Source organism: Hibiscus syriacus, unplaced genomic scaffold, assembly GCF_006381635.1.
Source record: "Hibiscus syriacus cultivar Baekdansim isolate YM2019G1 unplaced genomic scaffold, ASM638163v2 tig00111099_pilon, whole genome shotgun sequence".
Taxonomy (NCBI): Eukaryota; Viridiplantae; Streptophyta; class Magnoliopsida; order Malvales; family Malvaceae; genus Hibiscus; species Hibiscus syriacus.
Genome location: NW_024062984.1, coordinates 1074407 through 1096907, shown reverse-complemented (window position 1 = coordinate 1096907; position 22501 = coordinate 1074407). Strand labels below are relative to the sequence as shown.

General features: G+C 35.3%; 4 protein-coding genes across 4 annotated transcripts; 2 read left to right on the top strand and 2 right to left on the bottom strand.

Annotated features, from left to right (window-relative positions):
* Positions 1–360: 360 nt before the first annotated feature.
* LOC120153192 (small EDRK-rich factor 2-like) lies at positions 361–933 on the bottom strand. Its single transcript, XM_039165196.1, has 3 exons — positions 912–933; positions 697–799; positions 361–597 (listed from the first exon to the last, which is right to left on the bottom strand). The coding sequence occupies exons 1-3, from the start codon at positions 916–918 to the stop codon at positions 492–494; spliced, it is 216 nt and encodes a 71-aa protein (XP_039021127.1). The 5' UTR covers positions 919–933; the 3' UTR covers positions 361–491.
* A 4017-nt stretch (positions 934–4950) lies between these two features.
* Positions 4951–6011, top strand: LOC120153190. The gene has a single exon (XM_039165195.1). The coding sequence runs from the start codon at positions 5070–5072 to the stop codon at positions 5967–5969; it is 900 nt and encodes a 299-aa protein (XP_039021126.1). The 5' UTR covers positions 4951–5069; the 3' UTR covers positions 5970–6011.
* A 3188-nt stretch (positions 6012–9199) lies between these two features.
* LOC120153189 (protein XRI1-like) lies at positions 9200–12594 on the bottom strand. Its single transcript, XM_039165194.1, has 9 exons — positions 12272–12594; positions 11498–11553; positions 11276–11395; positions 11034–11173; positions 10528–10591; positions 10338–10440; positions 10217–10257; positions 9991–10074; positions 9200–9731 (listed from the first exon to the last, which is right to left on the bottom strand). The coding sequence occupies exons 1-9, from the start codon at positions 12289–12291 to the stop codon at positions 9454–9456; spliced, it is 906 nt and encodes a 301-aa protein (XP_039021125.1). The 5' UTR covers positions 12292–12594; the 3' UTR covers positions 9200–9453.
* A 1915-nt stretch (positions 12595–14509) lies between these two features.
* Positions 14510–16877, top strand: LOC120153214 (UBX domain-containing protein 1-like). The gene is made up of 11 exons (XM_039165215.1): positions 14510–14675; positions 14764–14859; positions 14951–15027; positions 15207–15286; positions 15403–15463; positions 15535–15602; positions 15693–15774; positions 15875–15958; positions 16042–16119; positions 16350–16469; positions 16560–16877. The coding sequence occupies exons 1-11, from the start codon at positions 14651–14653 to the stop codon at positions 16752–16754; spliced, it is 966 nt and encodes a 321-aa protein (XP_039021146.1). The 5' UTR covers positions 14510–14650; the 3' UTR covers positions 16755–16877.
* Positions 16878–22501: the final 5624 nt, after the last annotated feature.

The window sequence follows — 22501 nt, the reverse complement described above, 5'->3', positions numbered from 1 at the left end:
AACGATTAAATTAAATCCAACTTGGAATAACTCTTCATGGATCTTTGATGAGAATTTATGATCACATGATACTAACTAAGGGCCACATTAGATACAAAATTAGTTGACAAAAAAATTTAAGTACCTCAAGGACCATTAACCCTATAGTAAAATGACTGAATTTATATGTTTAATAATAAAGGAACTGATCCGAACTAATCTATTAGAACAATCAAACCAACAAGATGATCAAAATTACGAAAGGGGTTTTATTAACGGGGAATCAATAACAACAGTGCCAAAGAGGACAGAAAAAAGGAATGACTTGAAGAATGCTACGTAGAAGACTCAACAGTAGAATTCAATGTCAATTAAGCAAACACCTGTGAATAGCTTAAGACGACGAAGGCAAACACTCTGAAGAAGATCCTAAAGGAACACAAAGATCTGATTTCCAAATCAATGTCAAAACAATGCGGTGAATCATTCACAACCTGACATCGTTGCATTAATCATTTCTTGTTTTTACTTGCGCCGCCGCCGCCGCCAGCATTGTTCCCTCCGGTTGCCGCCTGCGCCGCCTTCTTCGCAGCCTTTTCCTGCAAGGCCTTCGCATCTCTGTTCATTCAGAGTTCCAAAATCAAGGACGGAAGAGACTGGCATTTGCAAAACTAAAAATAAAAAAAGTGAGAACAAGAGAAGAATAAGAGATGAAACCTTTCACGGCGTTGTTCAGCGGTTAACCCATCGTCCTTGGTCTTGCCTTTGCCGGCCGCTCGAGCTTGAGCCCTTTCTCGATCTCTATCTCTCTGGTTGCCGCGTTAGCTAAAGTTAAAGAGTTTTAACATGAGATTAAAAACATCCATTAAAAGACAACAGTTGAGCCCTAAAGTTCGTGAATTAAGCATTAATCATACAAATCGAAAGGATATGAGTCATGATTACTTCCCGTAAACCAAGCTGCGATCAGCAAACGTTAACCGCTGAAAAATTGAAAGGAATCGATGAATCAACAAAACGATGAAACACTCAACAGAAGAATCGAATAGTTAAATAAATAAACAGATTGAGAGCGTGAGAAATTAAAATTACCCTCAAAACAGGGGAAATGAAATCTTATCAACAGGACAAATTGCAACTAAAAAATGATTTTTTTTATAATAGATAAAATAAAATTTGAAACAAGTTGGGCTAACAGTCGCTGCCAATTTACTGGGTGGCGATTTAAGGCCCTTCGATTTGTGGAAATAGGGATTTTGGGATTAATCTCTTTCTAACCGTCCGATTTCGAGGAGACTTTCTCGACCGCTTCCTTTTTTGTTTCATATATTATTCAGGGTAATATACACTCCAAGTCAGCAATAATTAGTTCGGTTTCAAATTGGTCATCATTTTTTAAAGATTATAATTCAGTCGATCAGTTAAAATTAGTATTGCAAACATGTCATTATAATGTTGAATATTAGACGGATTAGTGTTGTGGTCTAATATAATAATAATTTCAGTCTTAAATTTATCTAATTTAATCATTAATCTTCTCTCAGAATGTTTGTTCCTCTGTCATAAATGTTATGTATTACTTTCATTTTGCTTTCATTTACTCTCTACATCTTATATTGTGTTAAATTTTACTAGTGAGCATTTTGTTTGTGTTGTATGAGACACGAGGTAGGAACGTTAAATAAACTTTCATATGGAATTTACTTTTTATTGTACATTTTGAGAATACCCTTTTTCATATATTGTTGTTGCTTTCAATGCATGAAGTATAGAGTGTACATGCAAGGACGAACGCATGAGATTAAGTTAGGAGGCGAATTTAAACTTATAAAATTTTAAGGGGACAAACTTGAACTTATAAAATTTTAAGGAGCAAAAACAAATTTTCAACATAAAATACATAGAAAAAATCTAATATATATGGTAATTTTAGATTTTTAGGGGACGATCACCCACACGCACCCCTGCTTAGATCCATCCCTGTGTACATATCATCAATCATACTCATTTTCTGGTTATAAGTTTACTTACACATGTATTTTATAAGGTTACAAGTTGAAATTGCTTAACATATAATTGATTGATATCCATTGGTAAATTTCTTATATTAGTAATTTTGTTGTTGATTTATGGTTTGATACAATTATTCAATTGTTGATATGATTCCATATACTCACTTTATTTGAGAATATCGTAAAAAATAGATAAAACAATATAAATTTTAAATATAAAAAATAAATTAATAGAATTATTTTAAATTAATAATAATTTGTAGAATATATAAATTTTATGGATCAAAATTATTATTATACTAAGTCACATTAAATTTATACTTCATTTTTAAAATAGAAGTGACATGTTTATGATAATAATTTAATTTAATATGTAAATTATAATCTTTTTAAAAAATATATTTCGTTTATAACATATCATTGTTGACTTGAGATGTATTTTATACTATTATTTATTATTATTTTGGGCCGTTTATGTTTGGGCCTACGTTTATCTATTCTTGTTTTGCTTTCACTTAGGGGAACCCCTTGTGGTCAAAATTGACTCTATAGGCAATGCGGGTAAAAAATTAATCCATTAAGTCAATCTCTAAAATTAATATGAAATACACGATAAATGCTATAATACAGGCCAAACTCGTCATGCCCACATGACGATTTTTTCCCAATAATATTTTTTATTCAAACTCATTACGTCGACGTGTCGAGATCTAAAAAATATAAAATTTTTATGGATTTTGTCACGCCGGGATGACAAATTCTAATAGAAAATATATTTTATTAAAATTCGTGACGTATATGTGACGAGTTCTAAGTTATTGTAACATATGTTGTAGTTCTCAAAATAAAATATTTAATATCATATTAGACTAAATAATTAATCTACCTACGATATTGGGCCAAAATTGTCGCTCTTGTATTCGTTTGTCTATAGAATAAAGAGAGGCATGTTTAGAGTTATCATACATATAAATGTAAATGTGTATACATAGGTATCAATTATCAAATTTGATTGTTCAAAATTACGTCAAATGTGTATAAACCCTTATCGACAAACGTTTGATAGTTCTAGAAAGATATTTTTTTAAAATATAATAATGTAGTTTACCTCAATTTAATAGTAATGCACTAATTAATTCACGATAACGAGAAAAAAAATACAAGTTGGAGTGTAAAACCCATAGGCTTGGCGTAAAGTTTAAGTGGATTCCTTCAAAACATATAATAACAGAAGAACATTAAGCATAAGGGTGGTCCATTAATTAAGCTATTAAATAATACGGGTCTTACATGTGAGCTCATCAATATTAAGATAAGATAAAATTAAACATACCGTGTCTAAAGTCAAACTAATACTTAATTATTCCCACCTCTATAGAGCTAGCTCGGTTGGCCAGCTACGTTACGTGTAGGGTTGAAAATGAGACGAGACAGATCGCAAGTTATTCGAGATCGACTCGATCAAAGCTCGATAAATACTCGGATCGAATGGACTCGAGCTCGAGCTCAACTCGAGTTCTTAACGAGCTGAAACGAATTACTCGATATTCGACTCGAAAAGCTCGTGAGCAGCTCGAAAATATAATATATTAAGATTTTATTTTTAAAAAAATAAATTAATAATAATATTAATATTTATGTATTGACTTTTTAAAAAAAATACAGTAAGATTTCATATATTTAAGGTTCATGTTTGAGTTTGAGTTTGAGGCTTTAATCGAGTTAAGTTTAAGATTTTTTTTTTCATTTCGAGCCTTTTCGAACTGCTCACGAGCTTCAGTTCAGGATTTCGAGTTTGAGTCGAGTCGAGCTCCATTTCAGAGTTTTCGAGTCGAGTCGAGCTCAGCAATACTCGAGCTCAACTCGGCTCATTTACACCCCTAGTTACGTGAACTGTCGATGTAATTGTTTTGTTTTAATAATTTAATATAATAAAACATTGCAATAAATGTAAAATTTAATATATGGTAATAATTATAATTCGTTTTGTATGTAAAAAAATAATATATTTAAAAAATAGATCATAGATATATAAAATTTGAAGTAAAAAACTTTAAAAATATTAATTGAGAATAAACTAATAGTGTAAGAATAACAGAAAATTCGTAAAATTTAAAATTAAACTAAAATACAAGGGAAGACATCAAACCTTAATTTTATTCGTTGAAACATGAAAGGCAATACTGGACAATAATGCACGCTAAAGTTGGTATAAAGAACAAACAGGTTTTAGATTTTGGCCGCTAGTAGTAGAGATCATGCTAACCCGGCTGTCTTTGGGAATTATTTGCAGCATTGAATTTTCAATTATATATTTGGGTACAATTTCCTTTTAGTACCAAAACTATTAATTTTGGTCTATTTTAATATCTAAATATTTACTTTTTTCCAAAACAATACTTAAAGTATTTCATTTTAGTATTCAACCGTTAAAAATTCAGTTTTTGTTTTATTTTAGTATTTTTGTTCAAAATTTAACATTAAATTTTAAAAAATTGAAAGTTTAAGTATTAAAATAGACCAAAACTGATAGTTTAAATATTAATCGCATTAAATTTTTAATGGTGGAGTAATAAAATGAAATGAAAACTAAACATTAGATATGATTTTAAAAAAATAAAAAATTTAGGTATTTGTATCAATTAAAATTAACAGTTTAAGTATTAAAGATGTTGTTTACCCTTTATATTTTATAATGTAAATAATAAAGTTAAAATAAGATTGTTTGTGTTTATACAACCCGACTAACTACCACGTGGATCTCAATGTTTAATGTGTGTTTATTAAATCTCTGTTTGTAATCATCATTTTAACCTTTAATTACAGTTTCTGGTTCCTTAATTCTCTCGTTAGAACATCTCCCTTCTGCATTTTATCCGAGTATTTTAAGCCAAACAAACTCTCGCATATTTCTCCTTCACTCTTTCATTTCCAAGAATTCTAAGAACTTTCTCTTTCTATTCTATCTTCCATTTTTTTTTGTACATTTTTAAAATTTTATTTTTGTATTACTAATCATGAACAACTGAGCGCTATCTGATTTTCCTCTTCGTTCTTTCTTAATGAAACTGTAATGCAATGGAAAGTGGTAGCCGGAGGAAGCTGACGCTGTTTGAGCAGATGATGGCGGTCGATGACGGCCGGGATACTCTGGCCGGATTAACTCTCGAAGCCATTTTGGGAACCGCTAAGCGGCCTGAACAATCGCCTGCAGCACAGAGCCGTACCCTTCTTGAGATTATACGAGGCGATGAGTTTAACAGGGAAAAGAAGAGTTGGAAAACGTTACGGGACAAGCTCCGGCTCAAGCGACCGGTCTCTGTATGGACCTCCTCGGTCCATGTCCCGGCTTCTGATGTCATTGTTGATGGTAATAATAGATCCCAGTTGTCGCGGCACGGTTCCTTTCGTTCTCCCTCGGCCGACCCGGCTCGTGTTGTGAACGGAGGTCAAAGCGCCGCGCGAAGTGATTCGGGTGGGGTCGGGAACAACCGGGTTCAGAACGATGTCGACTTGCAGAGTAATGCTCCACCGTCGAGAAGGTTTAGGACGGAAATTACCGCGGGAAACGGCGCCGGGAGCAGCGAAGACGACGACTCTCCTATGGCGCGTAACGAGACGCGCCAACTCGGAACGGCATTAGCGTTGGAGAGGGCATTATCCGCGAGAGAAGCAGCGACGGCGGAGCCGGTGAGGATGTCATTGATGGACTTTTTGGAAGAAACAGAGCCGATTGGACCGATGAGACACACGACGGAAAACGCCGTCGACGACGAAGAATACGAGGAGAAAAACACGGCGGAAGCGAGCGGTGGGATGCAGCACACGTGTTGCGTGTGCATGGTTAGGCATAAAGGCGCGGCGTTTATTCCTTGCGGCCACACGTTTTGTCGGGTTTGCTCGAGGGAGCTTTGGGTTCAGCGAGTTAACTGCCCGCTATGCAACGGCATAATCATGGAAATTCTTGACATCTTTTAAAAACAATTAAATAAAAAATCAGTGATTGTTTTTCTAATTCAAGTAACCTGAAATCATCTCATCTCATTCTTCTCCCCCTCCCCCTCCCCCTTCCCCTTTTTTTGTTGCAATTATTGTACGTGCTTTTGTTAAAATCTTTGAGATGGTAAACGAATGATGTCGCTCTTGATGATTTTGCTTAACACAGTTGACAACTTTATCTTCCTTCGTTACTTTCTCTGTCAAAATCATGATTGATGTTCTGTTATCCCCATATCACGTCATATTATACATATTAACCTCAAAATATTCAGGCTTTCTTATTTTCTGCGCTCGGGCCGTCATATTATACATATATACGATAAACTACACATTTAGCATTAAAATAATCAATTTTGATTTGCTTAAATATTTAAACTTTTAGTTCTTTTTAAAATCATACTTATCTTTAGTTTTTGTCTCATTTTAGTACCCACCTCGTCGTTAAAAATTTATTAGAACTTTTGTGCATGAAGTTTTCTTCATGGGTAAATTACATCATTATCCCTTAACTATTTTCTTACTCCTATTTTGGCCATTAAAATTTAAAATTGTTCAATCTAAATTCTCAACTTTCAAATTACTCATATTTTAATCACTTTAGTTTATTTTATGACATGATTTTTTTATTATTTTATGAATATATAGTTGAAATAATTTTTTTTTGAAAGTTAGAGTGATTAAATTAGAAGTAATTTGAAAATTGAGTAATTAAATAAAAATTAAACTTCAATAACTAAAATAGCAGAGAGAATATAATTAAGAGATGAATTATGTAATTTACCTATAAAAAGTATCAAGTTGTAACAGAAATGTTAAGGGCGGGCTACGAGTGAAATAAAAACTAAACTTTTTTAAACATAATTTTGAAAAAAAAATTAAATACTAAAATGAATCGAATTGATGAACACTTAATTTATCCTAATATATTTGTCTAGAGCTGAATGACAAGTGATGAATCGGTCGGCCGAAAAGCAAAGGTGTCGCCGGCTTTAGCTTCGGAAGTGTTGGAAAAGCATGAGAGTTGTCGCTTGTCTTGCTGATTGGAATTTAAGTAACGGCGCTCCACGTAATCCAAAAACCGGTCATCTTCAGACGGAAGAGGGGAGCGAGCAAGTTCGTGGTTTCTGAAGGAGACAAAAGCCTACTTCGTCTTTTCGTTTTCAATTGTAACAACACGGTGATTATAATACAAATCTTGTTTGTTTCTCACTCTGACTTGTCATGCGCTAAACAGTATTTCTAATATTAAAAAATTATAAATAATTTCGAATCTGATTTTTTTTAACAAAATTTCAATAACGAAATAACACCGATGAATTTAAATAATTCAATATCTTTTATTTAATTCAATCAAATAATCACTCATAAACATTATAAGATAGAGTGATTTGAGAACTTAAGACATTGGACTAACAAAAGATGTGTATCAAAGGCTTGATACACTAACATTGGACTAACAAAACATTTGTACGTCAAAGGTTTAATACACTTTTTATACTTTTATGTGCTCTTAAATTATTACCTTAAATTGATTTTTATTATTTAAAAAATTTTTCGTTAGAAAAAAATATTTAATTTTTTCTCTATTGTACTGTCTATCGTTATTTTTTTACTTTTAAGGGTTAATATACTCAGGTGTCTAAACTATACCTCAAATTGATTTTTGACACATAATTTTTTCCACTAAAATAAGTGTATAATGTTTCTAACATTAAAAGTGTTTAAACCGTAACGGCCTTTAAATTTGATCACTATCAAAAAATTGTCATGCATATAAAATTTCAAAAAAAATATTTAAAAAATGATTTAATATTATGATTTAAAAAATAAAAAAAATTCTAAAATTCCACTATCGATCGACCACCTTCGGTCCGTGACCATCATCGTCGACACCGTTAGAACCGTCTCCCCTCCACAACCAAAAACTAACCCCCACTTACCGTGAAACTGTATCGATCGCCATGAAAAGCGCCGCGAAAAAAATTGAGTTTTATTTAATTAGTTACTTATTTTATTAACGGGATCATCTTAAAATTTTATTTGTATGTGTCCCGTTTAAAAATTTTATATCGTTAACACATATTTGCCCACCCTAAAAAATATTTCTCGATCAACCACTATTCCTCGCCCTGCTCCGAACAAAATTCAGTCGATATTGACCCTTCGTCATCGTCGGGTGGGGGATGGGAGGGAGAGGGACAAGGCGGAGGAGAGTTTTTTTTAAATAATATTTTTTATTATTAAAAATAAAAAACATAACGGTAAACACCTAAAAATATAACGAGAAAAACATCATACACCTATTTTTTAACGAAAGATTCTTTAGACACCAAAAGTTAATTTAAGGTATAATTTAGGCACCTAAAAGTGTATATTTTTTTAATTTTTTTAAAAAATATTGTATGCTTAACACATGTCAGATTTTGAAAACGTTATGGACCTATTTTTAGCAAAAAAAAATTTAGACACCAAAAATAAATTTGAAATATAACTTAAGCATCTAAACATGTATTTATAACATATATTACCTTACACTAACTTTAGATTAATAAAAGAATATATTAAATGTTGGCGACCACATTATCTGATAGTTTGTTTGGGGCACAATGAACACAGGAGGTGAGTAAATGGGGCTTTTGGCAATGTTAATGAGGTGGGGGCTAAGGCAGCCCCAGCGTATCAATAAATATTCTACCCTAAATAAATCATGCGGCTCCACTCTCTAGTCTGTTGCCCCATAAAAGCATAATACAAAATTTTCAGCCAGAGCCTTGCTCAGAAGTTGTCTGCATTTATGAACCTTGATTTCCCATTATTGTGGACGCCACTCTCCTTTAACTTCCCACCTAAAAACGACTTAGGTGTCTATTTTGAAACCCATAAAATTTTGAAAAATAAAATATAATTACATTTTAGTATTTTACATTTTAAAATGATAACAGAATAAAACATTAGGTGTCTATTTTGACAAAAAGAAAACTTTAAACACCTAAATAAGAAGAGAAATATGATTTGAGGAATTATTTTTCAATTAAACCTTTTCTTCCTAATAGGAACTATACATCATAATAAAAGCAATTCAAACACTGGTGTAATGACACAAGGCTGGAGTTGTTATCATATCTCCTATTGATACCTATTTTCAGACTCAAAGCTTGAAGCCCGAACAACCCTCCCTCTATAGAGAAAAGAGTACAATGCTCTTCAGTGTAGGTGGGTTAAGTTCCGAGGACGACGGTTGATTATCGGTCAGAAAACTAATGTTCTGTTGAGTCCAACTAAAGCTCAGCAGACATGCATTAGCAGAAGATGTGGGACAACATAAAACTTGACGCCAGTGACCATTTTATACATCGATATACTATGTGAATACAAAAATTCTACTGGTTAAAGCGTTGATTAAGTCTATTCCGAAACCGAAAGAAAATAAGTCGATCTCGAATGTCGTATCATTTATAGCTACTCAGCCTTTGGTTCTCATAATTGTGATGCTGCCTTTTCCTCCTTCGGTACGAATTTTAGTTTTGCCAACAACAGGCTTCCCGGAGAAAGCAGAAGTAGGGAAAGCATCAGCATGATCTTCATTGCTTTGTTTTGGTTTTGCTGGTGGTGGAGTTTGGATTCGCTGGTTTATGTCCTTCAACGTAACATCTCCGTGGAAACCACAGGGTTTAATGAAAGCAAATGGGTATGCAACAGCTGATGCTACCGTGGGGGGCATCCGAATGAAAGATTTCCGGCCTGAATTAAATCTGACAGTGTTAATCCGACTTCGAGGTAAAGTATTCGTTTAAAATGAAGGTAGGTCATTGAGTCCTGCTTAAAGGACATGGTCTTCGAAATAGATACACACGCAATTCACATAAGCTTATACTTGCCCTTTATAAAAAAGGCAGGAATAGATGGGTGGAGAATGGAGATAGAATGTGCCAAGACATGACAATCAAAAGGAAAACAAAATTCAATAGCACTAAACGAGAGTGTAAACAAGATAGTTTACCTTTGAGAACAACATTTCCGATAGTTCGAGTTTCCTGCTTTCGAATAGCATCAGACCCAGAGTCAGGTTGGTCATGGCAGAACCCTATGAATGGAGAGTCGAGTTTCATTGTAAAACCGAGAGAGAGTGATGGAACAATGACACGGGAAATATATTCGAAGGTAAAAATTGAAGACAACAACAGCACACTGTATACAACATCTTTAGAACAAAAGGACTAATGTACCTGAAGTATCAACTTGAACATCAGATGCACCGGCAAGATTCCTGATTCTCATATCATAAAGCAATCAGAACACATTCATAGCATGATCAAACAAAAACGTTGAAAGTCCATAGAAGCATACATATCATCAGAGCTCAGAAGCATATCTGCATCATTAAAATATTCAGCAAGCCAACCTTCACATGACTGATGTAGGCCATCATAACCGGAGGCTGATGCATCTTCTGCAAAAGTTTCTCATGATTAAAAACCCTAGTATGCATTTAGATCAAGTTGATTTTTATTTATTCATATGGGCTTGCATGAGAAACCTGAAAATCCAGCAACCCACTCAGATGCATTAGGTAAGACCTCTTCAATGAAATTATCCCTTTCCTAACAATGGAAAGAAGAAACAAATTAACAAAACATAGTAATAACCATGGTACATTTTAAGCAATACTCATAAATTGTGACTGCATCTCTTGAGAAAGTAGCCAGACATTGATCTATCATGCATATTTCTAAAAGGCCACCAGACTAGGCAGAAGTCAAGAACTTGATTTAAATTACTAGTGACTAGTAGAAACAATAAAAATTTGTAGATATCAGCAACCTCTAGCCAGTGAATGAATGCACAAAACAATGTGGATAATAGAGTTTCTATTCTCAGTAATACAAAACAACTACAATAACTAATTCGTTTCTAGAACCATGATTCACATCTGGTATATAAATCTATGTCAGAGATTAGAAACAAAGTTGAAAGACAAAAGTTTAGAAAATATGGCATGCTTCTTTCAGGTTCACAGGATTAGATGAGTTATCTAGCACTCACCCTTGATTTCAGGAAAGCGGATGGCATCTCGTCACACACAAGGGAAGAATCTGATGCATGAGTGTCGAATAGGAGCATTCTACGTCTTTTAAATTGAGAAGCAGTCTCCCTAATATCCTCTGATTCCTTACTCACATTGTCTGAAAGTTGCAATCTTATTAGTGATTACTTCTAAAGGAAATAGAAGATTAGGTGTTACGATGCCAATAAATTTACAAAGAATATTAAGTAACAAAGCATACCATTATGAGTAACACGGTATGACAGATCCCCACATTCCTTAACAGGGGTTGTTTCATCAAACATGTAGGAAAGGTCTTCCTCGTTCAAGGTTACTTGAGTCCATGCACCTTGGGAGGCACCTGCTCAGATATCATTCAGACATCAATAATCTACGTCTTGATCTTTTTACTCGTTTTGCTACTTCAAATACATTAACTAGATAATCTAAGGTAGTAAGTTACCAAAATCGTTGTTCTTTTGAACACCATAATTCTCGTCATGCCAATTCCAGGGCTCCCTGTCGCCGATCAAACGATAAACAAATATTAGTAAAGCAATCAGACCAAAGCAAAGAGCCAATGCAGACTTCACAATGAATCATCCAATGCTTTACCAAAGTGGAATCCATGCTACATTTTACAAGCATTAACCAAAATCTTAAATGGGGTTTCTATAAGTTTAGGAAATTATCGAGATAAACAACATCAAACAGTAAAAATTTCCAACTCAGAAGTAAAACAACAAAAAGAAAAAGGGCAAAAAGAAAAATTGAAGCATTGGATCCAATAATTATTTATGATCCAAACAAATTTTACATGTATAGTAACAAAAAGGACACATGTACCATTTAGATCTAACAAGAAAGGAAAAGGGATCACAATCTATATGTTTTTAAGCATTGGTGTTTAAGCTAATCAAAAAGCAAAAGAACAAATAAAAAGCCACAGTGACCCACCATTTCAATAAGTTCCCACACCTTCACTCTTTCAATTTAGCATTTTAGTTACAGTACAAAATACAAATCCAATAAATCCCAATTGCAGCATTTAATACACTAAAAATAACTTAAAATAAAAAATCAAACAAGAAACCATTACGGAAAAAAAGCATTGATCCCCCAAAAAAAGCAAAAAAATTGTCATAAAATTATAAAACAAAAAAGAACAAGAAAAACCCAGAAACAATATTATGCATTTTAAAACCAAATGACATCAAAGAGAAAAAAAGAACTTTACCGATCGTAGCTGTAATCCATTTTCTTCTGCTTCCCTTCAAAAACTGAATCAAATCGCACTCCTTTTTTCCCTTAATCTCAAATCTTCACTTCTTCAACAACAAGCTCAAAGTAACCGTTACACAGAGATCGACAATTCTTTCTTCTTCCTTTTCACTATATATCGAAGCGAATCAAATCACCCACACGCAAATACAGATGTAAAATATTAATAAATATATATATACACCAATATTTTACTTCTATCATAGAAAGCAGTGGAAGCGGCACTCACTGCTACAGTGCTACTTCCCAGCAGCCTTTACTCTTTGCTTTTACTTGAGATATGCGCTCTAATATCTATGGTCGAGACAAAATATAACGTTTATATATTTTAAACTCTTTTTGTTTTTGCTTCACGTTATTACTATTAAGCAAAACATAGAAGACTCTTCTGAGAGGTTAAATTTTGTTAATCTGTCATTAATTATGCTAAGATTTCTTACTTTATTTTTGCCTATTTTAGGTTTTTTTTTGCCGGGAGACTGATTCACGCGACTGTTTATGGCGTGAGTCAACGATCGAGATTGGGAAAAACAGTTTCGGGTAAAGTGTGAAATACCTGCCTTTAGATTAGAATAATTGGAGGAGGTGCGCGTGGTGGTGGGCTTTTAAAAAGATATTAAGGGGAAACAAGAAGATGTGGGGTCGTTGGGTTGTTTTAGTTGGGTGGTGTGAATTGGGACATTGACATTCGATAATGAGCCAAAAGAAATGGGCCCCTTGATTCCCCCTTCGTATTAATGATTGTTGAGAAAAATTAATATTATTTTTTAGTAATTTGATATTGTTTTTTATTAATCTGAGATAATATCTATTCAAAAACAATTCTCAACGTTTTGACATTGAACGCTCACACCCCTGATATCAATAGTGCTCGACCCCATATCCTCTAAGAATAACAAAAATTCATTTACTACAGAAAACACTTGATTTGTACGTAATTTGATATTGTTAAATGCGTGATCATTTAAAATAAAAATTATTTTTATATAATCTTTAATATTGTGAAAGAGTATAGGTAAATTGTTACCCATTAACTTAGTTTTTAATTGATACTTAATTTAAATTTGATTATGGCTCTAATAATCGAAAATTTAGTTAATTAAATTTATTTAAAAAATAATCCTTATAGAATAAAAATTTATATTTGGAGAACAAATTTATTTTCTATATACATACATGATATATTTAACTTTAAATTCTCGAGAGGTGATTATTTTAGAGGAAAATAACACCTCATGTTTTGATGTTTGAAATAATTACAACGAGTAATGTTTAAATTGGATTATAGTTCTTGGAGTAATAAGTTTTCTTCATATTTATCAAATTAGACTGTTATTTTGTGGTTTTGTAACATATTTGATGTTACATCTTCAAAGGAAACTTATATAGGTGTGTGCAATTATCTAAAATAAATTATATTTGAGTTTTAACAAAGCTAGTTTGAAGTAATTATAAGATAATATCTGTTTCGAGTTTTCTTAACGTAGTCATAATGTACACACACCCTTGTAACTCTTTGAACCCGATAGAAAGAATTACATTTTTTTTTTACCATTGAGATCACTTGATGTCAATCGGCCTCAAACTGTCCCTAGGTAATCTTAGAAAGACATTGTACCGTCCACTTGATCTTAATACCCACACACCTAGATACTACATGAGTCTAGGAGAATGTCACTTACACTATAATAGCTCCGCTTGTTAGCTCAAAATGAGAGGAAGGTATAACGTCTCTCTAGGATAAATACTTGAGGATAGTTTGAAGTGAGGGCCTCATATCACGCTTTTAGTTGAGGAGTGAGGCTGCACTCTATCATTCGTTATACCTGGCGGGATCTCGAAATGACTTGTATCGAGTATAACGTCACTTGTATGGCAGATTAATTTGAAATATTGATCATTGAAGAAAAATCTAATTTGTTTGGAAAAAAATTCTTTTAAGTGTCGCTGCGTGACAACCGAATTGAGAGATTATGTCCGTGACAAGATATAAATAGTTTTGTTTACATAAATCGTTGATAGTAGGCTCGAAAAACCGTACGCTAGGTAAAACTAAAGGAAGAAAGGCGGTTATGTGTGGAGCAAATTTCTTTGCGTGTGAGCTATATCAATGTCGCCCCGAAAAGTATAGCAAGGGAATAAAAATGTTGCCAATCGAAAAAGCAAGAACCAAAAAGAAATTACCTGAAGTTGCCCGCGTTTTCTAATGCTTGGAATATGTACTTCGATGGTTTATGAAGTTGGGTTTTCTTTTAAGAATCCATTTAAAATCATTTAAACCCCATTTCTGTTCATTTTCCGATAACCACTATCTTAGCCTTAGCCTTCTTAAACCATGTCTTCCATGCAGCCCCAACAAGGTACGTGTCGTTCATTCATGGTTCTTCTTCTTCTTCTTAATTCTTCTGTATGTCTTTGTTAATCCATCTCCCTTACATTGCACGAAAGAAATTCCGGTTATGGAAGTAAGTATGAAGTTACTTGGTGAACTTGAATCATTGGGATTCCCACGAGCCAGAGCAGTTCGGGGACTTCATTATTCAGGTTAGCTTTCGACTTAGTATGGTTTTTTCTTCTGAGAGATATTTTGTGACTTTTTTGTATGTTTTTATATGATTTTTCCCCACTGATACAGGGAATACTACCATTGAGGATGCTGTGAATTGGCTCATTGATCACGAGGATGATCCAGACATTGACCAGATGCCCCTGGTATGGCCTTTCCCTTTCTTGATAGTGTTTTCTTCATAGTTACGGTGGCCAACCGGCTAAGGCTGTTCCAGCCCCTTCGGATCCGCCCCGGATATAGGCCTATTGAAGGATGAAACTTTAGATCCATGTGTTGTTGATATATTTTGCCCCTTCACAAGGTTTTCTTTCTCCTGTCACAGGCGGCAATAAACGTGGATATTGAGTCCCCTCAGCCCGATGATATCACAGAAGCAGTAAAAATCAAAGAACAAGAACTAAGGTTTGCCTTCAGCACAGCAATCCCTTTGTGATGAAAGCATTCTCCCTTTGTTAAACTCATGCTACCCTTTTTTCCAACCTGTTCCTTTACATTCTCATTAAGCTGATCACTCTTAGGGATAGAGTTCGGATAAAAAATCGGGAAGAAGAAAAGAAACTTGAAAGAGAAAGGGAGAAGGTATTGTGAAATCCTTCATTTTGTTGGTTTTGCCATTGCTTGCATCTTGGTATCTGAGACACTTTGTGCAGGAAAGGATTCGAGCAGGCAAAGCACTACAAGAAGCAAAGAGGATTGCCGAGGAAAATGAACGACAACGGTTCGTATAATATGTATTCCTTACGGCAACTCTACTTTCTTAAAGCAATGACACAATTAGCTATTTACTTCCGGATGTACAATTTATCAGCCTTACGGCCTTGCGAAAAGTCGAGAAGGATGAAGAGAAAAGGGCAAGGGAGAGAGTGCTTAAGAAATTAGAAGTGGATAAGGTCTGTTCCAGTTACTTACTATGTTGTTTGTGTATGTTATTTGAGTGTCGTTATGTTATTGAAACTGATTGTGGTTCAATCAATTCTTGTAACTTCTCAGTTGGAACGAAAACGAGCACTCGGATTGCCACTTGAAAACCGAGCCGCGAATCCAACTCGACCTATTGCACGAGAAGAAGAAAAGGTTTATATATCTTTCAAATGGAATCTCTAAACACAAGGAAGACTAAGAAATCATACTGAGCTTGATCCTGTTGAAAATTGCAGAATTACTTGCCTGTTAAGTCTGTTAAGAAGGATGACCGTTTGAGAGAATGCCTAAGATCTCTGAAGCTAGCTTACAAGGTAACCGATTTCTTAACTCGTTATTTTCGCAGCTAATCGAACGAAAGAATCGACTGCCTATATCATATGTGTTGTAATTTGCTCCATGAGTGACCATGTGCATTGAAATGTATCTCCATGAACCAGATTTAGACACTAAATTTGCAGGCCTAAAGTGCATTTCCCTTTCATGTACCGGATCTAGTGTATGCTACTTTAAGCAACATGATCCCTGCTTATTTTGAGTCCAGGATGACAATGACAGAGTTAAAAGGGCATTCCAAACCCTGTTGATTTATGTCGGAAACGTCGCAAAGAGTCCCGACGAGGAAAAGTTCAGGAAGATCCGGCTTGGTAACCCGAAGTTCCAGGTAACATGCCTTAGCCCGGTGGGATAGCATCGAGACCTCCTCCGTGCTTTTCTTACCTATTTTGTGACGACAAGCTTTAATTCGATTCAGGAAAGGGTTGGGAGCTTGAGAGGAGGGATCGAGTTTCTCGAGCTTTGCGGATTCGAGAGAAGTGAAGGGAACGAGTTCTTGGTTTTTCCACGTGATAAAGTTGATATACGGCTGCTAAACCATGCTGGTTCTTTGTTAAATTCTGCAATGACGAACCCCTACTTCGGTCTTCTTCAAAAGGTGAACCAAAATTAGAGCTGTAGTGAATATATCACGTAGACACTGACAATCAGTTGAATGCGAACGCTTGAAGGGTGTCCACAATTGAATAAATGTTAGAATGTTGTGCATCCAAATAAGATTTACAAGTGTGTTTTTCCATCTTTTTTTTTTTTTGCTACAATCGATGAGAAATTAATGACAAGTTGACAACAATCATTAAGCCACGCGTTAAGCAGAAATTTAACAACCACCAATCACCATTATCAGCAGCAACATTTAGTCTAAATTATCTTTCCGGGTTAACCAAATTATCTAAATAGTTGAAGAAATGATGGTTATTTTTAAAAATTATAAGATTGAACATCAGCGTCTACAGTAAAGATGTTTGAACGTTAATCGTCAAATGATTAAGAGCAAATACTACTTTATGATCATATTAGTTAATAAAAAAGAAATAAAAATATATTTCCCTTTTTTTTTTGGCTAAATTAATCTCTTTCAATTCAGTATAATTAGATTTTTTCTCTCCAAATTTTTTTAAATACGAGAAATTAAGCAAAGGATAGGATTTTTGTTGATTGTAATGAATTAGTTACTCTTACGTCATGTTTTCATGATTTTTTAAGGGTTTGAGTTTTTTTTATAATAGAGAAAAAATTTGAGGTTTTTTAAATAAGATTTTACTTTGGCCATGCAATTTTTGAAAATTGCATTTTAGTCACTAATCTATTGTTCAACCAAATCTTAAAAAATTACAGTGTTCTAAGCCAAATTTCTTTAGTATAAATTGAAAATAATATTTCCAACCATTTTCTAACATTCTTCAATTTTTCGTAAAATTCCGGCTCGATCCAGTTATCCCATTTCAATGCCAAACTTTATCGTTTTATAACTTTTAGCACAAATCCCGTATCAAAAATCTAATTTTCATGAAAATCATTGTTTTAGGAAAATCTATTCATTTAATGGCTAAAATATATAATTTTTTAAAATTATATTTTTAGTCCCTAAACTTTTATAAAGTTTATACTTTAGCCCTTAAACTTTCAAAACTTATATTTTAGTCACTAATCAAAATTTGGGGTATTACAGAGTGATTCGACAGTTTGTGATGCATCAACCAATTCCTACGATGATGGTTGATATGGACGCGCTCCATAGAATCGATACGCGTGTGAAACATACCGAAAATTAGCCGGTGAAACAAGCTAGATACATGGAGCAATGAAATCAGCTTGAACGATCGCTCCCTCGTGTTTCGACATTACACCGCTGGACCTAGATTTTGACTATTCTCTCTATCTCTGAAATTACGAAGCAAATGGAAAATCATATCTCACGACACCGTAAGAAATGGGAGAATGAGAACATCATAAGGCCACATGCGCCAAGTCCAAGAAGAAAGCATCATCGTCGTCTTTTTCCGCTTTAGCATCTGCAGCTGAAGAGTACTATTATGCATCTCAGTCTAGTTTCAGTCTCTATCCCCCATTTCATACTTCAGTCGAGACTCGATCGAATTGGATTGGAGGTTCATAAGATGCACTGCAATTTACTCAAGCATCTTTGACGGAACATGATATCCTATATGGTCAACAAAGTAGAAGTCAAATCGAAGCAATTACGATAATGATGGCGTCGAATGTCATAAATCCATCACAACATTTCGAATGTGGATTGAGTGTGTTAAGTACACCTCATCGACAAGAAGAAGAAGAAGACAACGGCTATGATGACGGCGACGATCAAGGCCTACGACCCCGATGTACTCAACAAGCCCCGCGACATTATCATTCCACTACTCCGCAACATCGTCAAGAACTTAGGAAATATAAATAAATTATATTTGTAAATATTTATTTTTTGAATTTATTTAATTACTTTATATTTTTTAAAATTATTTTTGTAATTTTAATTTTTTTTAATTTTATCCAACCGAACTCATCATCTTAAAGTGAAGACTTTCAAGTGGCCGTTAGCCAAAGGCTAGTTTTTAAATTTGAAGGAACTCGTCACCCAATCTAATTTTTTTAATTTATATATTTTATTTTCGTAATTTAAAAAAATATTTTAATGGACTTCTCATGTCAAAGTGACGAGTCCTATTAATAATACTAACATAATAGCCCATATGGAGCCCACTTTTATAGGTCAATTTAAAAATAATATATTATGAAACTCGTCACCTCGAGATGATGAGTTCGGTGTGAACGGTAGAAATTGCTGTAGTTTCCAAAATAAATTTGTTGGAGGCACAATACCTTAAATAATTAACATGCTTGGGGTATTGAGCCAAAACAACCGTTTCTCTTAGGTTTCTAGTTATATACCCACAATTTAGTTAGTCCAATTCAATTCAAGCCCGAGAGACTCATAACGTACCAGTCTCGACTCTACCCATTTTAAGTTGTCTTTAGCCGACACCTAGTCTCAAACGTGCCACTCAAGTCAAATGAACATTATAGTTCACGCTATTAATAATAAAATAATGGCCAAAAGACACCTGAAGCCCCTAAACTTTAAAAAAAACATATAGCCCTTATCCATTTTTTTTATCAATGTGACCCAACAACTCAAACAAAGAACTCAATGTAGCCATTTAACTAACGTTTTCCGTCGTTGACCAATGATTCCGTTATAGTTTGCTGACGTGGCATGTCAAGCAGTCCAACTCCTTTATTTAATGTTGTTTAAATCGGGTTTAAACCATTCACACTCAATTATTTTACCTTTTCTGTTTTGGTCACTAAACTTTAAAAATTTCAACCGATATTTTCCCTTTGTGACCCACGACCCGGACCGAACATACCGATCACTGGCTGAAATTTGTCAGAGAACATTGATGAGAAGCCCAATAGCAAAGTCGACAACATCCTAAGAGAAAGCTTGACCAACGGTGGTGACGGTAATGCCTCGGTGGCGATATTCTTGCAAGTCGATGTGGTCAAGTCTAGCACTCGAGGCCACGACGAGCTTCAAAGTAGGAAGAAGAAAAAGGGTTTTTGAGGAGACTGGGGTGCTTCCCACACAGAGAAGTCAATCACGGAGGGTGCGTGTCGGGCGAAGAAAGAGTGATTTGGCTTGGAGGAGTCGAGGACATGGAAATGAGCTTGTAATTGGGACTTGAAGAAAAAGAGATGAAGAATAGAAGGTGAGCGAAGGACAAGAAGAAGAGGAAGAGTTTTGGAGAGATTTTGTTGAGAATCCATAATTTCAGGTTTTATTATAATTTTCAGATTCGAATTTAATCTCCTTGTTCCTAAAAAAAACTTCTTTTTTTGTATTATTTTCAGGAAATGATATTATTGTTCATCCTCAAATAGGGTCTTTGATGGAGATTTCCTCACATTAGCCCCTCCCACGACAACTTCAATGAGTTCAAGTTCAATTGTGAACTAGCATATCAAGTGAGCTTAAACAACAAATTCTTTTTTATATCTCTTTTCTTTTCCTCGAAATGATGCTTATATTGTTTTGTAAATCTGTTGAAAGGTAAGCTTTGAATATTCAATTCTCCGACAAGGTGTTACGAAATCGAATTCGGATCGAACAATATCGACCTTACTATGATTCTTTCCTCAAGCAATGGTGCAAATCGAACAAGCAACAACTCTAAGCATGGTTGATTGCAATGGTGAAGTAGGGCATCTTGATCTCAATTTAAAGTTGTATTTTTTTTGGAAAAAAAATCATATAAAATCTCTTCTGCCACATTTCTTTGTATCTTTATAGATTCCCCCAACGTATCAAGTAGCTTATTTGGTGTAACAAATCCTTGTTAAAACTTGGTCTCGAGTTTAGAGATGAAGCAAAGGTTTAGGGAAGAAAACATATGGGAAAATGAGATAAATTAATATTTTATTCCTGAATTATTTTGGGTTTATAAAAATACAATTACCAATAATTTATCCCAAGAACAAAAGTTACCATTTATGTAGTTTACCTTGGCCTGGGAAACTCTATTATGGCAATAATTCTAAGGCTCATGTGGCTATTTATTGGACAGATCATTGAGGATTGAGGCTGACTTGACTTGGGAAGAGTCCCTTTTCAGGTACCGCATGGATTGCAAACCTAATTGGAAGGGGGACAGAGTTCATGTCGAGCGATTCTAGTGGGGAGTAGGCAGGATGACCTGATCTTACGCCGGGTGCTCTAACGTGTGGAGTAGGCAGGGTATTCCTATTTTTCGTCGAGCGCTTCACCATTAAGAGTTAGAAGGGGGACAGAGTTCATGGCGAGCGCTTCCAGTGGGGAGTAGGCAGGATGACATGATCTTACGCCGGATGCTGTAACGTGTGGAGTAGGCAGGGCATTCATAATTCTCGCCGAGCGCTTTACCGTTAAGAGTTGGAAGGGGGACAGAGTTCATACCGAGCGCTTCTAGTGGGTAGTAGGCAGGATGACCCGATCTTACGCTGGGAGCTCTAACGTGTGGAGTAGGCAGGGTGCTTTAATGTCACACTGAGCACTTCAACGTTGAGAGTAGGCAGGGGGACAGAGTACATGCTGAGCGTTTCCAGAGGGGAGTAGGCAGGATGACCTGATCTTACGCTGAGCGCTCTAACGTGTGGAGTAGGCCGGGTGAAATAAGATGTGCATTAATATCACGCCGAGCGCTTTAACGTTGAGAGTAGGCACGGGAGACAGTGTACATGTCGAGCGTTTCCAGAGAGAAGTATTAATGATGACCTGATCTTACGCCGAGCGCTCTAACATGTGGAGTAGGTAGGGTGTTCCTGATTCACGCCGAGCACTTCAACGTGTGGGATATGCAAGGTAGACAGAGTTTATGCCGAGCACTTCCAGAGGGGAGTAGGTAGGATGACCTGATCTTACGCCGAGCGTCCTAACGTGTGGAGTAGGCCGAGTGAAATAAGATGTGCTTTAATATCACGCCGAGCGCTTCAACGTTAAAAGTAGGCAGGGGAGACAATGCATGCCGAGTGCTTTCTGAAGGGAGTAAGTAGGATGACCTGATCTTACGCCGAGCGCTCTAATGTGTGGAGTAGACAGGGTGTTCTTGATTTACACCGAGTACTCCAACGTGTAGGGTAGGCAGGATAGACAGAGTTCATGCCGAGCGCTTCCAGAGGGGAGTAGGCAGGATGACCTGATCTTACGTCAAGCGCCCTAATGTGGGGAGTAGGCTGGGTGAAATAAGATGATCTAGGCACAATGTTGCTCAATTATGAAAATGTGCAGGGATATTTTCATCCGAGTAACAATACAAGCACACGTAATTACAATGTTTGGCAGGGGATCTTGCTTTATGTAGCACAAAGGTGCTTTATGGTAATATTTGTGCAAGAATGCTTATTCGTGTTGTTGACATCGAAGCGATACTTTGTGGCACAAGGATGGTGGAAAATTTGTGTTGTGACAATTTATATTCCAAGCATTCTGGTACTTACTTGTGATTATTACAGTGTTACTTAACATATATTGGAAAATGGTTGGAACACGTTCCAGTGGTTCGGTAGACCATAACAGAATTGAAAGTTTAGAAGCCGAAGTGGCGGCACTAAAAGCTGGGATAATTTCGGAGGATCGAGTTAGAGTGATTGAGGTAGCTCAAACTCTACTCTCAAAATCATTAAACGAACTTAAAGCTGAAGCACAAGATGCAATCAGTTCTGTATTGGAGGCGTTCGACGAACTCAAGGCTCAAGTCAATTTAATTCAACTCGTTGTGGGTAATATGGGTTCAGGCACTGTTGACAGAAGTCAAAGGGTCAAGGTACCTGAACCTCAGCGGTTTGGCGGAACCAGGGATGCTA

Bases quoted from the DNA above. Each gene is read 5' to 3' on its own strand.
- LOC120153192 (XM_039165196.1), bottom strand. The intron at 598-696 runs GTTTCATCTCTT...CTGAATGAACAG, and splicing joins GCTGAACAACGCCGTGAAAG to AGATGCGAAGGCCTTGCAGG.
- LOC120153190 (XM_039165195.1), top strand. From the start codon at position 5,070: ATGGAAAGTGGTAGCCGGAGGAAGCTGACGCTGTTTGAGCAGATGATG.
- LOC120153189 (XM_039165194.1), bottom strand. From the start codon at position 12,291: ATGGATTACAGCTACGATCG. The intron at 11,396-11,497 runs GTAACTTACTAC...ATATCTGAGCAG, and splicing joins TCAAAAGAACAACGATTTTG to GTGCCTCCCAAGGTGCATGG. The intron at 10,441-10,527 runs GTTTCTCATGCA...AAACTTTTGCAG, and splicing joins GTGGGTTGCTGGATTTTCAG to AAGATGCATCAGCCTCCGGT.
- LOC120153214 (XM_039165215.1), top strand. From the start codon at position 14,651: ATGTCTTCCATGCAGCCCCAACAAG. The intron at 14,860-14,950 runs GTTAGCTTTCGA...CCACTGATACAG, and splicing joins TCGGGGACTTCATTATTCAG to GGAATACTACCATTGAGGAT. The intron at 15,287-15,402 runs GTTTGCCTTCAG...GATCACTCTTAG, and splicing joins ATCAAAGAACAAGAACTAAG to GGATAGAGTTCGGATAAAAA.